Source organism: Diceros bicornis, chromosome 7, assembly GCF_020826845.1.
Source record: "Diceros bicornis minor isolate mBicDic1 chromosome 7, mDicBic1.mat.cur, whole genome shotgun sequence".
NCBI classification, from domain to species: Eukaryota; Metazoa; Chordata; class Mammalia; order Perissodactyla; family Rhinocerotidae; genus Diceros; species Diceros bicornis.
Window position 1 is genome coordinate 79,285,371 of NC_080746.1, and position 16,701 is coordinate 79,302,071.

Genomic DNA, 16,701 nt, shown 5'->3' on the forward strand with positions numbered 1-16,701 from the left:
GCTAATAATTTCAGAACAATGTTAACATTGGAGATAGTGAGTGTCCTTGTCTTGTTCCCAATCTTAGTGGAAATGCCTCGTGTAGGAAATCCTTTTGCCCTTGTACATTACCTTATCATTTTGCCAGGGGGCTTTGAGAGTTTGTTTGTTTTAAAGTCTGGTTGTTTTAACATATTATGTCTTGGAATTGATTGTTCTAAGTCAGTTTTGCCTGGATCCTCCTGGATCCTTTCAATATGTAGCTTCTATTTTTGTTTTTTTCTGGAAAAAGAACTCTTGGGTTATAATTTTAAAATATTATTTCTTTTCCAGTGTTTTGATTGTTTTCTTTGGACTCCAATTATATGCATTTTTGGTCTTTTTTGCCTGTTTTCATATCAAACAATTTCTCTGAGACCCTTTTTACTTCTTTGTGTCATTTTCATTCTTTTGATAGGTTTCCTATTTTTCTTATTGTCTTTTATTAGATTTTCACTTAATTCTTTCATTCTTCTCTCTTGAACACCTCATAATTTCAGCATCAGTTCCGATATGATTTTATATGATTTTTCTTTTTCCTGTCTTTCTGGGAGTTCACTTCTTTTTTTTTGTTTATTACTGTTTTTCTCCACTCTTCTTCTTATGTTTATCATTCTGGTATTTTCTTCTATTTGTAATTATTTATGTGAGAACATTTAATTCAGTTTGTAGTGCTTTATTACAGTATTTCTCATGGTCTTTTGGGAGAATTTTCATTAGCTGAAATCATTTATTTCACATTTTTAGTTTTTTAAATATACTTTTGTGTAGACATGGTCTGCTTTTTTCTATTTGTGTTAGTTCACAGAGTTTTTGGCATTAGAGTTCCCTCTTTGGTTCGATCTTTCTTATTCCATGCCGTTTCTTTTATGGCTGACGGTGTGTGGTTGTCATGTGCTATTTCTTCATTTCTACAAGATCCTACCTATCCCTCTTGTTTCCTTCTTTCTCTTTACTGCCACACCTTTAAGGAGTACCACCTTTATATCTGATTTTTCCCCAGAAACGTTGCTTTTCTGAGGCTGCCACTTCCAGTCTTGCTCATTTTCAGATCTCCTCCTTTTAGCTAATGCTATGAATGACCAGGTCCCAACATGTGGTCAGTATTATGGCATTTAGTGAGACTGTTTTTCCAGGGGTTATTTTATCTGTGTTTGTCTAATGTCTCTACCCCACTTTACCTTTTTTCCCTATCATTTCATAAGCGTCTTCTTCAGTGCTCTCTGTACCTCAGGTTTGTGGCAGCAGGTGGCAGGTGCTTTGTTGGAATTGGCTTTATTTCTTTACTTACAGGTCATTTGAAGATCATGGTGTTCTCTGTCATGATGCTGAAGGCCTGTATCAGGTGTGGTTTTATTTCCTCTCCTTGTTGATTTTATGGTTTTTGGGAAGGTTTTGTGGGAAAACTTGATAAAAATAAAAATACCCTTAGAAAGAGAAGGAAATTGTCCACAGATGCATAATTACAATGCACACGTTCCTTTAATGAGCATTTATTAAGCATCACTAGATATCAGGCAGGAGGCTAGGACTACAAAGATAATCACAACGTGGTTTCCTAGCATGCATATATTTGCAGGAAGACACATAAATGCATAATAATTAGAGCAGAGTGATACTCATGAAAGAACAGAGCACAGAGGAGAAAGCACCTGCCTTTATGACAACTTGAGGGAGAGGTTCTCAGCTCTTCTTCTCGAGCTGTGTCTTGAGAGACAAGTGGCAGGTTGCTAGGTGAACAAGGGAGGTAAGACTACCCTGGCAGAGAGAACATGTCCCGAGCACTGAGCTGAGGAAGAGCGTGTGCGTTGAGTTCTTCGTGTAGGGGTAGTAGCAGGTGAGATTGATGAATGTTTATCAGAAACAAAATCGTGAAGAACACCGCTAAGATGAAAGGAGGAAACCTGTGAAGGAGGAAAAGGACATCGTTCAATTTTTTCTCTAGAAACATCACCCTGTTGGAAACAGGGAAGGTAGTTTAGAAGGATGCAAGACTGAAATTAGGGAAGTGAGGAGGCTATTAAAATTTTCCAGTAATAGATAGTGAAGGTCATATCCAAGTCACTGGTGACAGGAAAGAGAGGACACTGTGGATTAGAAAAAGGTTTTTATGACGGAATTTATTGGACCTAGTGGGTGATTGGATATGGAGGATTAAAAACCAAAGGGAAAGACAGGATGACTTGGGGTGCCTAGAAAGAGATTTAGAATATAGGAATTTGAATTCCTAGATTTCACATATTTTATGTTATCTCTACACCAAACTTAAATTCCATATCCAAATCTTTGTAAACAGTTTTACTGCCTTTTGGGCACTGATCATTTTATCATAATAGATTATATTTTTCAAGAAAAATGGGAATGCCAAGGTTGCCATCATTGGTTTATCAGTCTTGAATTTTATATGCCCTCTAATCCTATTTTTTCTTTCCAATTTAAGAGCTCCATATAATTTTTCTTTTGATAACACCTATTTGGGGTGGCTTAATACTTAGAAATAAAATTGATATACTGCTATATAGCAAATAGCTTACAATAAATATATTTACAGTGAATATAATGGTGCTATTAAAATGCCAAGACAGTGTAATAGCTAAGTTTCTCAGATGTCCATGAATTCACTATAAAAATGAATCTCTTTAGACCAAATGTTTGCATTTGTTCATTCATTCCTCAAGCCTGTATTCAGCTCAGTTGTATCATCATTCCTTTGATTATTTGCTAGGTCTCAGACTAGGTTCTAAGTCCTGGGAATACAAAATTAGACCAGTGCCTTCTCACAAGATCTCACAACCAATATCAGTGAATGTCTTCTACCATCAGATGCTGTGTTAGATGGTATGGGGCCACAGATGAGTTCAAAGTCTAGTAAGTGAAATGGAGAGGTTAAGAAATACCATAGGTGTAAATACAAGGCACATTTTTCTAAAAAATTAATACTTAAAAGAAAGGATTCTACTTATATTTCAGTCTTTTTTTGTGTGTAAGGAAGATTAGCCCTGAGCTAACATCCGATGCCAATCCTCCTCCTTTTGCTGAAGAAGATTGTTCCTGGGCTAACATCTGTGCCCATCTTCCTCTATTTTATGTGTGACACCGCCACAGCATGGCTTGACAAGCGGTGCGTCGGTGCGCGCCCAGGATCTGAACCCACAAAGCCAGGGCCGCTGAAGCGGAGCATGCATGCTTAACCGCTATGCCACCGGGCCGGCCCTGTTTCAGTCTTTTTAGAGTGTCTCATATTATTAGATTTCTCTCATTTTCTTTGTAATGAATAATAAGATAATTTAACACCTTAAATGTTCTTTTAATAATGTATACATTTTTACCATAATAGAAATCTAAGACAGTCTCTATCTTTTTGCACTCTTAAGAGATGGTTTAGTTGTTAATCGGTTATTGTTAAGATCCCCAAGCCCAAAGTTTAGTAAAATAATTTCTACAATTCCATATATAATAAATGCTCATCTGAGGATTTCTCTTTTTGAGAATCTTTTTAATACTAATTAAAGGTCTGCAGTTCTTGAGGACTTTTTTTTTTTAATTCTCAAGAAATAAGATTCTTGAAATTTGAAAGGGAGAAAACGTGGTTCTTTAAAAGTAAGGTTATTGAAATATCCAGTTCTTTGTAAATTTCTGAAGAATTTTTAGGTTAAATCTATGATAGTAATATTGATGTTTTACCTTCAAAAATGTATTGATTCTGTAACTTTTAAAACTTCAAATCGAAATAGACATGGTGAATAGTAAATTCCACAAATCAAATATTTTTATCCTTTTTTTTAGATTTTATGTTATTCACTATTGCAGTATTTGCTTTATTTACAGTAATTGCTATAGTTTTCAGCAAAAAAAAAAGGAAAAAAGCAAGTCCACTCATCTAAGTGTGAGTGAACCTTAGGAAGTTGTGAATGGCAAATTAACAAGGGAATGTGATGGAATTATAATTCAATTTCAAGTTTATAGTGATTTGAAGAGCAGAACAAAGGAAAACAACAATGCAAAAATGTTTATTATCACTGGAAAGAATGAAAGGTGGTATAAGCAGAAAGACGCCTATTTAAGTAGAAAAGATCAGAAAATTTGAAAACTGAAGAAGGAGAGGTACAATAAAATTGATATTGAATATGAGAAAAATATTTAAAAATCTTCTCATTGGGAAATTAAGTTTATACCCTTTCTGTTCAGAGTTGCCTGCTTTTTGATCATCTATGGAAATTACAATTTAATATTAAGTGCTAATAGATTTATATATAGTGTGCTGTGTGAACCCAAGAGGGATCACATCTGTTCGCCTAGGAGACTGTAGAAAGCCTTCGCGGATTTGGTGAGCTAAGCTCTATGTTAATAAGGAGGAGGATGAACCTGTTTTTTTAAAAATCCCTAGTTTTCTGAGGCAGAGAGAACTACATTCTCTGATTTCTTAAGGGATTCCTTAAGGGGGACTTGGTTTAAAAAAAAACAACAAAAAAACTTGGTTGTAATACTTGAACATTTATTCCAAGTAATGCTGTCACTTTTCAACTCTTTGTAAAGCAAGAACTGAACTGTATATTTTATGGAACACTTGTTAAGCAGTCATTTTTAATTCCTTGGTTTGTTACCCGTCTCACAATTCTATAAGCATCCATCAGAAATCCAGACTTGAAGGAAGATGGCAGTTAACACACACAACCGCTTTCACATAACGTGGTCAGAGTACCATCTTCAATTTTAGAGAGAGATAAAGCAAAGGTCGGTGCAGATTGTGAATGTGATTTTGATTTAAGTTAATTGATAGAAGTTACATTGCAGAATGTTCTGCAGTTTATTGCAAAACATTTAAAGTCTTTAAAATTTTAAAGCTTTCAGATTACCATATTGTTTCAAAATTAAAACTTCTGCTCAGTTGACTTCCTCCTTACATGTGTTATCTCTTTTAGTCCTTACACCAATTCTGTAGATAAGCATCTCCTGCATTTTATGAAGGAGAAGCTAGAGTTCAGAGAGTATAGTAACTTGACCAGAATTACAGGGCTAGAGAGCAGTGAATCCAAAATGAGAACACAGGCCTGTCTGAATACAAAACCAAGGGTCCCTGCACTATCATTCTTCCAATCTCTGATTCTATTTTTGCCCTCTTTCATAGGAATTATTTTGGGGAAAAAATTGGCATCTATTTTGTCTTTCTCGGATATTACACAGAGATGCTGACCTTTGCAGCTGTAGTCGGCTTAGCTTGTTTTATTTACGGCTTGTTATCAATGAACAATACATCAAGCAGGTAAGTGAGCTGAGTTGCCGGCATAGAGAGAATGTCGTGATCTTATGCTAACTGACCCGTTGTTATTTCCCCGGCATTTGTTTCAGACTGTTTCCTTATGGCAGCACATAATTCGTATTTCTGAAAAAGACCCAAACATAGCAGCTACCCCTCATTTGGTGCTTTATGGAAAATCTGTTTTTAATGATCAGCTCTAAAGATTCTGTGCTTCAAAGCCTGACTTGACTTGCTACAGAAATTGCTGCTTCATTGCCCCTTCTGCCATTTGTGAGGGGCTGTGTAAACAGTTGTTCTGCTAAGAACAGCTTTGGACTTGCATGGAAACACATATGACTTTTAAAACAACGTTGCTGTTCCCTCTGCAGCACTGAAATCTGTGACCCTCAGATTGGAGGTCAGATCATCATGTGCCCACTCTGTGATCTCGTGTGTGATTATTGGAGACTAAATACTACGTGTTTGGCTTCAAAGGTATGGATGCATTGTGGCATGTTGAAAAGACTTGGAATTTCCCTCCTTTTGCAGTGCATCTGATACTAAGTAGTCTTTGTGATGTTATTATTGTTTTTATAGGTCTCCCATTTATTTGATAATGAGTCAACAGTGTTCTTCGCAATATTCATGGGAATTTGGGGTGAGTAAATAGTCACACAAAAAACAGCTTTCTCTGGGTTATGTGTTATATGGCCCATCCGTATAACATATACAGATGGCATACCTTTATACCAAAGGTGATTTTGATTTTGGATCTTTATACCAAAGATTTGTGTCTTTGCTAGCATCAATACACTGATGGAGTCCACTCAGTGGTCTTCAGTCCTTGGTCCAAAAATGGTCTCTATTAATCATCTCCTCATTTCTTTGGGAGACAATATGATTTTAGAAACTTCATATGTATTCAGCTCACACTATCTCCCAGCACTTTGGTAAAAACTCAGTAAGTACTTAATTCAGGAGAGAATAAACATAAATATTTGGTGGCTGCAAGATTTTGAGTCATGGATACAAACTGGCAGAAGAATGAAAAATTGCTGAGGGCTTAAAATCAGTGTTTGAGTCTGAATTCCCAGCATCTAATTCTAGTTTCAGCTTCTGGAACATTTGTTAAAAATCTTCCACATAAAGTGGAATTCCCCTTAATTTTGGAACTGGCCTGGTGGTTCGTCTTTTTCATTTCATGTGGGAAGTAGGAGTGTTGTGAAGTTCTTCTTACCATCATGTTGTGAGGGAAATATTTTCTGTAAGAGCAACTCAGCAAGAGGAGCCTGAGGACTTCTAAAATGTGTCCCAAAATTCGGGAGAGTCTGGGAAGAAACAGACTTTTTTTCTTTCCAATTAAAAAAAATCTTTAACAAACACAAATATGTGCATTTAAAAACTGGGCAAGGGGGGCCGGCCCGGTGGCGCAAGCGGTTAGGTGCGCGCGCTCCGCTGCGGCAGCCCGGGGTTCGCTGGTTCGGATCCCGGGCGCGCACAGACGCACTGCTTGGTAAGCCATGCTGTGGCGGCTTCCCATATAAAGTGGAGGAAGATAGGCACAGATGTTAGCCCAGGGCCGTCTTCCTCAGCAAAAAAAAAGAGGAGGATTGGCGGATGTTAGCTCAGGGCTGATCTCCTCACAAAAAAAAAAAAACTGGGCAAGGGAGCAAGGGTAGCTTGATCCAGGCAAAAAGACACCAAAATTTGTGAGTGCGTGTGTGAAGCAGAGGGATTTATGGGTCTCGGTCACTTCTGCTTGGCTGCTGTGGTCTGAAGAGAGCAGCCCAGATTCAAAGAGGGAACAGAGGGCAGAGAAATGTTACTAACAATTCTGCAGCAACCCTGAGTTTGGTAAGTTGGTATGGGGACATCTCTTCGTCATGTAGCTGCCAAATCCTGCCTCTACCATTACTTGGAGTCAGAAGTGAATGATAGGCACACACATTCCAACAAATGTAGTGGTTTTCAGCTGTTTTCGTTGGGAGAGGTTGTGCACCAACACTAGCTTACATTTCATCACGAATGGAGGAGCGGCCATATGTGGAACAGCCAGCATCACTCTAAGTATTTTGAAGAGTGCTGCCATAAGTTAGTTCTTTCAGAAAAGTTTACTCTAGCGGCGAATGGATTTAGCTTTAGTTTTTGAGGATCTTGGCCAAATACTATGAAAACAGAACTTCAAGGCTGTCTGTTCTAGTAACAACTAGTAAACAATTAAACTGAATCAAAGGATGAGTTGGCAGACTAGACGAGAAGAAAAAATATTCCAGGTTAAGAAACAACATTAATCCAAGGGGTTGAGACCTGAAAATAACACGTACTATGCTTTGTACTGGAGGGTAGGAGATATTTTTTTCTTTTTGGTTTATTTATAATGAAAATACATACCCATCATAGGGAATTGAAGCAGTATATAGAAGCAGGAAGAAGATAATGTTAAAATTACCAGAAATAGAATCATTATTTTGGCCATGATTTTTCAGAATCTTTTACTCTATGTTTATGGGCACGTGTGTTCATATAATTTTACATAAATGATATAATAATATACATAGTTTTAAGCCTACTTTGTTATTCAACAAACAGTGAGTGATGAGACTCCTTCCATAGCAATGAATTTATGGATGGGTGTGTGTGCGTGTGCACGTGCGTGCGCATGTGTGTATTTATGACTGAATAAAATTGCCTTTTATGAATTTATCACACTGTATCTAACCAGTTCTCTATTGTGGGATATTTATTTTTTATTTTATTTTATTTTCTTTGTGAGGAAGATCGGCCCTGAGCTAACATTTGCCAATCCTCCTCTTCTTGCTGAGGAAGACTGGCCGTGGGCTAACATCCATGCCCATCTTCCTCCACTCTACATGGGACGTCGCCACAGCATGGCTTGCCTAGCAGTGCATCGGTGCACACCCAGGATCCGAACCAGCGAACCCCGGGCCGCCGCAGCGGAGCGCACGCACCCAACCGCTTGCGCCACCGGGCCGGCCCTATATTGTTGGACATTTAGATCACTTCCACCTTTATCCCTCCAGTTTTATTGAGATATAATTGATATATAACATTGAATTAGTTTAAAGGGTACAGCATAATGATTTGATATGTGTATATATTGCAAAATGATCACCACAATAAGTTTAGTTGACATCCATCACCTCACATAGTTACAAACTTCTTTTCTTGTGATGAGAACATTTTAGATCCACTCTTTTGGGAACTTGCAAATATACAACACAGTATTTTTAACTGTAGTCACCATGCTGTACATTACATCCCCAGAACTTATTATGTAACTGGAAGTTTATAACTTTTGACCATTTTTACCTATTTCCACCACCCACCACTCCTTGCCTCTGGCAAGCACCAATCTGTACTCTGTTTCAATGAGTTTATTTTTTTTTAGATTCCACATATAAATGAGATCATACAATATTTATCTTTCTCTGTGTGATTAATCTCACTTAACATAATACCCTCAAGGTCCATCCATATTGTCGCAAATGGCGGGATTTCCGTCTTTTTTTTTTTTGCTGGATAATATTCCACTGTGTATATATAGCACATTTTCCTTATGCATTCATCCATTGATGGACACTTAGGTTGTTTCCATGGCTTGGCTATTGTAAATAACACTTCAATGAACATAGGAGTGCAGATATCACTTCAAGATAGTGATTTTGTTTTCGACGCATATATACCTAGAAGTGGAATTGCTGCCGTATGGTAGTTCCATTTCTAATTTTTTGAATCACCTCCATATTGTTTTCCATAATGGCTGTACCAATTCACACTCCCACTAACAGTGCACAAGGGTTCCCTTCTCTCCACATCCTCGCCAACGCTTGTCCTCTTGATGACAGCCATTCTAGCAGGTGTGAGTTGATATCTCGTGGTTTTGATTTTCTTTTCCCCGATGATTAGTGATATTGAGCACCTTTTTTGTGTACCTGTTGGCTATTTGTATGTCTTTGTCAGAAAAATGTCTAATCAGATCCTGTACCCATTTTTTAATCTTTTTTTTTTTTTTTTTGAGGCAGGGGTTCTCCTGCTTTTTTTTTTTTTTTTGTGAGGAAGATCAGCCCTGAGCTAACATCCATGCCAATCCTCTTCTTTTTGCTGAGGAAGACTGGCTCTGAGCTAACATCTATTGCCAATCCTCCTCCTTTTTTTTTCCCCAAAGCCCCAGTAGACAGTTGTATGTCATAGTTGCACATCCTTCTAGTTGCTGTATGTGGGACGCGGCCTCAGTATGGCCGGAGAAGCGGTGCGTTGGTGCGCACCCTAGATCGAACCCAGGCCGCCAGTAGCGGAGCACGCGCACTTAACCGCTAAGCTACGAGGCCGGCCCCCCATTTTTTAATCTTATTGATTTTTTGCTGTTGAGTTGTATTAGTTCTTTATATATTTTGGATATTAATCCCTTATGAAATATATGATTTACAAATATTTTCCTCTATTCTGTAGGTTGCCTTTTCATTTTGTTTATGGTTTTCTTTGCTGTGCAGAAGATTTTTAGTTTTCTGTAGCCCCACTTGTTTATTTTTATTTTTGTTGCCTTAGCTTTTATGACAAATCTAGCAAATCATTGCCAAGATGGATGTCAAAGAGCTTACTCACTGTGTTTTCTTCTAGGAAGTTGATGGTTTCACGTCTTATGCTCAAGTCTTTAATCCATTTTGAGTTAATTTTTGTATATGTTGTAAGATAGGGGTCCAGTTTTGTTCTTTTTCAAATGAATATCCAGTTTTCCCAAAACCATTTACTGAAGAAAGTATCCTTTCCCCATTGAGTATTCTTGGCTCCCTTGACAAATATTAGTTGACCGTATATGTATGGGTTTAATTCTGGCTCTTGATTATATTCCATGGGTCCATGTGGCTGTTTCTGTGACAGTACCATACTGTTTTGATTATTATGGCTTTGCAATGCAGGCTCACCTCAGAGATATTGTGAGTTTGGTTCCAGGCCACCACAGTAAAGTGAATATTGCAATAAAGTGAGTCACAAATTTTTTGGTTTCCTAGTGCATGTAAAAGTTATGTTTATGCTATACTATAGTCTATTAAGTATGCAATAATATTATATCTAAAAAAACAATGTGCATACCTTAATTAAAAAATACTTTATTGCTAAAAAAAGTATTGCTAACCATCATCTGAACCTTCAGCGAGTCATAACCTTGTTGCTGGAGGATACTGCCTCGATGTCGAGGGCTGCTGACTGATCAGAGTGGTGTTTGCTGAAGCTTGGGGCGGCTGTGGCAATTTCTTAAAATAAAACAACAATGAAGTTGCCACATCGATTGACTCTTCCTTTCATGAACAGTTTCTCTGTAGCATATGATACTGTTTGACAGCATTTTACTCACAGTAGAACTTCTTTCACAATTGGAGTCAATCCTCTCAAACCTTGTCACTGCTTTATTAACTGTTTCTGTAATATTCTAAATCCTTTGTTGTCATTTCAACAGTCTTCACAGCATATTCACCAGGAGTAGCTTCCATCTCAAGAAACCACTTTCTTTGCTCATCCATAAGAAAGAACCCCTCATGCGTTAAAATTTTATCACAACATTGCAGCAATTCAGTCACGTCTTCAGGCTCCACTTGGAATTCTAATTCTCTTGCTATTTCCATCACATCTGCAGTTACTTCCTCCACTGAAGTCTTGAACCTCTCAAAGTTATCCATGAGAATTCGAATCAACTTCTTCCAAATTTCTGCTAATGTTGATATTTTGACCTCTTTCCATGAATCACGAATATTCTTAATGACATCTAGAATGTTGAATCCTTTTCAAAGGTTTTCAGGTTACTTTTCCCAGATTCATCAGAGGAATCACTGTCTATGGCAGCTATAGCCTACGAAATGTATTTCTTGTATACTAAGACTTGAAAGTTGAAATTACTCCTTGATCCATGGGCCGCAGAATGGATGTTGTGTTAGTAGGCATGAAAACAACATTAATCTCATTGTACATCTTCATCAGAGCTTTTAGATGACCAGGCACATTTTCAATAAGCAGTAATATTCTGAAAGAAATCTTTTTTTCTGAGCAGTGGGTCTCAACGGTGGGGTTAAAATATTCAGTAAACCATGTTGTAAACAGATATGCTGTCGTCCAGGCTCTGTTGTTCCATTTATAGAGCACAGACAGAGTAGATTTGGCATAATTCTTAAGATCCCTAGGATTTTCAGAATGGTAGATGCACATTGGCTTCAACTTAAAGTCACAGCTGCATTAGCCCCTCACAAGAAAGTCAGCCTGCCCTTTGAAGCTTTGAAGCCAGGTGTTAACTTCTCCTCTCTAGCTATGAAAGTCCTAGATGGCATCCTCTTCCAATATAAGGCTGTTTCATCTACATTGAAAATCTGTTGTTTAGTGCAGCTGCCTTCATGAATTATCTTGGGTAGATCTGGATAATGTACTGTAGCTTCTACATCAGCAGTTGCTGCTTCCCCTTGCACTTTTATGTTATGGAGACAGCTTCTTTCCTTAAACCTCATGAACCAACCTCTGCTAGCTTCAGCCTTTTCTTCTGGTGCTTCCTCATTTCTCTCATCCTTCATAGAATTGAAAAGAGGTAGGGCCTGTAGTTTTCTTTTCTTGTAGTGTCTTTGTCAGGCTTTGGTATCAGTGTAGTGCTGGCCTCATAAAATGATTTTTGAAGACTTCCCTTCTCTTCTATTTTTTGAAAGAGTTTGAGAGGGATTGGCATTAATTCTTCTTTAAATGTTTGGTAGAATTCATCAGTGAAGCCATCTGGTCCTGGACTTTTCTTTGTGGAGAGGCTTTTGGTTACCGATTCAATATCCTTACTAGTAATTGGTCTGTTCAGATATTCTATTTCTTCATGATTCAGTTTTGGTAGGTTGTTTGTTTCTAGGAATTTATTCATTTCTTCTAGGTTGTCTATGTTTGTTAGCATATAATTGTTCATGGTAGTCTCTTATGATCCTTTGTATTTCTGTGGTATCAGTTGTCATGTCTCCTCTTTCACTTCTAATTTTTTTATTTGAATCTTCTTTCTTTTTTTCTTGATCAGTCTAGCTAAAGGTTTGTCTATTTTGCTTATCTTTAAAAAGAAAATTCTTAGTTTTATTGATCTTTTCTATTGTCTTTTAGTCTTTATTTCCACTCTGATCTTTGTTATTTTTTTCTATTGCTAACTTTGGGCTTAGTTTGTCTTTATTTTTCTAGCTTCTTGAGGTCTAAAGTTAAGTTGTTTATTTGAGTTCTTTCTTGTTTCTTAATGTAGGAGTTTATTGCTGTGAACTTCCCTCCTAGAACTGCTTTTGCTGCATCCCACAAGTTTTTGGTATGTTGTATTTCCATTTTCATTTGTCTCAAGATATTTTTTATTTCTCTTTTGATTTTTCTTTGACCGATTGGTTGTTCACTAGCATGTTGTTTAATATCCACATATTTGTGAATTTTCCAGGTTTTTTTCTTATAATTGATTTCTAGTTTCATACCACTGTGGTCGAAAAAGATGCTTGATATGATTTAAAGCTTCTTAGATTTATTAAGACTTGTTTTGTGACCCTAAGATAGGTTCTTTCCTGGAGTGTATTCTAAGTGCACTTGAGAAGAATGTGTGTTTTGCTGCTGTTGGATAGAATGTGCTGTCAGTGTCTGTTAAGTCCATCTGGTCTAATGTGTAGTTTAAATCCAATGATTCTTTATTCATAGTCTGTCTGGATCATCTATCCATTGTTGGGAGTGGGGTATTCAAGTCCCCTACTATTATTATATTGCTGTCTATTTCTGTCTTCAGGTCTGTTAATATTTGCTTTATATATTTAGGTGCTCATCTGTTGGCTGCATACATCTTCACAAGTGTCCTATCCTCTTGTTTGGTTGACCCCTTTATCATTATATAGTGACCTTCTTTGCTTCTTATTACAGTCTTTGTTTTAAAGTCTATTTTGTCTGATATACATACAGCTAACCTTACTTTCTTGTGGTTTCCATTTGCATGGAATATCTTTTTCTGTCCCTTCACTTTCAGTGTGTGTGTATGTCCTTAAAGATGAAGTGAGCCTATTATAGGCAGCATACAGTTTGGTCTTGTTTTTTTATCCATTCAGCCACTCTATGACTTTTGATTGGAGAATTTGCTTCATTTACGTAAGTAATTATTGATAGGTATGGACTTACTATTGCCATTTTGTTAATTGTTTTCTGACTGTTTTGTAATTCCTTTGCTTCTTTCTTCCTCTCTTGCTTTCTTCCTTTAGGATATGACGATTAGCTGTAATGGTATGCTTAGATTCCTTTCTTTTTCTCTTTTATTTATCTATTATAGGTTTTTGCTTTGTGGTTACCATGAGGCTTGTATAAAACATCTTATAACAATCTATTGTAATCTAAGACAAATTAACTTCAAACGCATACTAAAGCTCTATATTTTTTCTTTTCCCCCCATGGTTTATGTTTTTGATGTCACAATTTACATTTTTTTATCTTGTGTATCCATTAACCAATTATTATGGTTATAGTTATTTTTACTACTTTTTGTCTTTTAATCTTCATACTAGATTTATAAGTGATTTACCCACCACCATTACAACACTAGAGTATTCTGAATTTAACTATGTATTTACCTTCACCATTGAGATCTACACTTTCATATGTTTTCATGTTACTAATGAGCACCCTTTCATTTCAGCTTAAAGAAATTCCTTTAACATTTCTTGTAAGGCTGTTCTAGTGGTGATGAACTCCTTCAGTTTTTGCTTGTCTGGAAAACTTTTTATCTCTCCTTCAATTCTGAAGGACAACTTGCTGGGCAGAGTGTTCCTGGTGGGCAATTTTTTTTTTTCAGCACTTGGGCTATGTCATGCCACTCCCTTCTGGCCTGCAAAGCTTCTGCTGAAAAATCTGTTAATAGTCTTATGAGGGTTCCCTTGTACATAACAAATTGTTTGTCTCTTTCTGCTTGTAAGATTCTCTCTTTGTCTTTAACTTTTGACAATTTAATTATAATATGTCTCAGTGTTGGTCTCTTTGGATTCATCTTATTTGCAACTCGGTGGGCTTCCTGGATCTCATATCTGTTTCTTTCCCCATGTTAAGAAAGGTTTCAGCCATTATGTCTTTGAATAAGTTTTCTGCTCCTTTCTCTCTCTCTTCTCCTGGGACCTCCATAATGCGAATGATGGTCTGCTTGGTATTGTTCCATATGTCCCTTAAGCTAACGTCACTCTTTTTCATTCTTTTTTTCTTTTTGCTCCCCTGATTGGATGAATTCCACTGCCCTGTCTTCAAGGTTGCTGATTCTTTCTTCACTTGATGTAGTGTGCTGTTGAACCCCTCTATTGAATTTTCCAGTACACTTATTGTATTCTTGAGCTCTATGATTTTTGTTCATTACTTTCATATATTTTCTCTCTCTTTGTTCAGATTCTCACTGTATTCATGCATTGTTCTCCTCACTTTGGTAAGCATCCTTATGACCATTATTTTGAACTCTTTATCAAGCAAATCATTTATCTCTGTTTCATTAAGATATTTTTCTGGGATTTATCTTATTCTTTTGTTGGGAACATATTCCTCTGTTTCTTCATTTACCTTGCCTCTCTGTGTTGGTTTCTCACATTAGATAAAACAGCTACCTCTCCCAGTCTTGATGGAGTGATCTGGTGTAGGAGATGAATCTTATTGATCAGCCCAGCCTGAACTCTTGGTTGTCTCTCAGCCCTCTGTGATTGTACAAGCTGCCTTCTTTGTTCTTAGTGGCTTCCAGTATGCGGAGATGTGCTAAGATATGTCAGTGTCCCCAAAGGAGAAGATCTCAGTCAGCAACTAGATGCAGGCTGACTGGAAACTGGAGCCTTAGGCAGCAGCTTTTAAAGTATGTAAGTAGATCTGTTTGAGGGAAAGATTGGAAGATCGTATTTGTGTCTGCTGACTCTGCATTGAGCCTTGGGGGGAAAGCCAGTCAAGCACTGTTTCTTTGTTATAGTCACGTTGAACCTACAATTGCAAGCCTTACTGGTCACCACAGCCAGATGATCGAGGGCTGTGTCCCCTGGGCAGTGGCTGCTAAAGCTGGGGTACCAGACGTGTTCACAAGCTGTTTTCAGGGAGACACCAGTGATCTGGAGTGGGGCAGAAGGAGAGTGCAAAGATGGCTCCCAGTTGCCTTCCCAGTCTCTGGAGGGGATTGCAGTAGGCCTCTAGATGTGTGTTAAATTAGAAGCCTGACTCTCTGGCTGCAGCTTTTAAAATATGCAAATCAGCCTTTTATGGGGAAAGACTGGGAAATGGGTATTTCTGTCTGCTGCCTCTGTATTGAGCCCTGTGGGAGATAACCAGTTAAAAACTGTTTCTTTGTTTGCTAAGGTCCCATTGAACCCATACACCCAAGCCCCACTGGCCACTAAAGCCAGGTGATCAATGGATGTATGCCCTGGGTGGCTGCCCATGAAGGTGTGGTGTCAGATGTGTGCACAAGCTGTTTTCAGAGAGACAGTGGCGACCTGGAGCCGGGCAGAGGAGAGTGTGAAGATGGCTCCTGCTGGTGTCCCCAGTCTCTGGACAGGATTGCAGTCAGCCTGAGATGTATTGAATTAGAACCCTGACCCTCATGCTGTAGCGTTTTTAAGATATGCAAATAGGCCTCTTTTAGGGAAAGGCTGGGAGATGTGTCTGTCTGACAGCAGCCTCTGTGCTGGGAGGATAGCTGGTTAAGAACTGTGTGTTTGTTTTCTACAGTTCTGTGGGACCCGCAAATGCAAGTCCTAACTGGCCGCCAGAGCCAAGTGATCAAGGGGTGTATCCCCTGGGCAGCAGCCGCTAAAGCTGGAGCAGCAGACGTGCACACAAGCTCCTTTGGGGAGATACTAGTAGGGTGGAGTAGGATAAAGGGAGAACCTGAGATAGTTCCTGCCGGCCTCCCCTGCTAAATTAGGAGCCTGACCCTCGGGCTGTAGCTTTTTTAGGATATGCAGATAGGGGGCTGGCCCAGTGGTGCAAGCAGTTAAGTGCACATGCGCTCTGCTGCGGCAGCCCGGGGTTCGCCGGTTCTGATCCGAGGCGCGCACCAACGCACCGCTTGGCAAGCCATGCTGTGGCAGCGTCCCATATAAAGTGGGGGAAGATGGGCACGAATGTTAGCCCAGGACCAGTCTTCCTCAGCAAAAAAAAAAATAATAAAGAGGAGGATTGGCAGATGTTAGCACAGGGCTGATCTTCCTCACACACAAAAAAAGATATGCAGATAGGCCTCTTTCAAGGAAAGACTGGGAGATGAGAGTTTTCTGCCTACTACCTCTGCACCGAGCCCTCTGGGAATAGCCATGGTGAGTCCTCGTGAGCCCATTAAGAACTGTTTCTCTGTTTGCCGTAGTCTTGTGAGTCTTATGGATGCAAGCTCTACTGGCTTTCAGAGCTAGGTGTTTTGGGGGCCCATACCTCTGGTGGAAGTCTTAAAA

General features: G+C 38.4%; 1 protein-coding gene across 1 annotated transcript in view; it reads left to right on the forward strand.

The window, feature by feature from the left end:
* Positions 1-16,701, forward strand: part of ANO5 (anoctamin 5) — a 101,186-nt gene that overhangs the window by 57,431 nt on the left and 27,054 nt on the right. Inside the window, exons 9-11 of the mRNA XM_058546148.1 lie at positions 5,147-5,281; positions 5,647-5,752; positions 5,855-5,915. Of these exons, the coding sequence (XP_058402131.1) occupies positions 5,147-5,281; positions 5,647-5,752; positions 5,855-5,915 (302 nt within the window). The remainder of the gene's footprint in view (positions 1-5,146; positions 5,282-5,646; positions 5,753-5,854; positions 5,916-16,701) is intronic.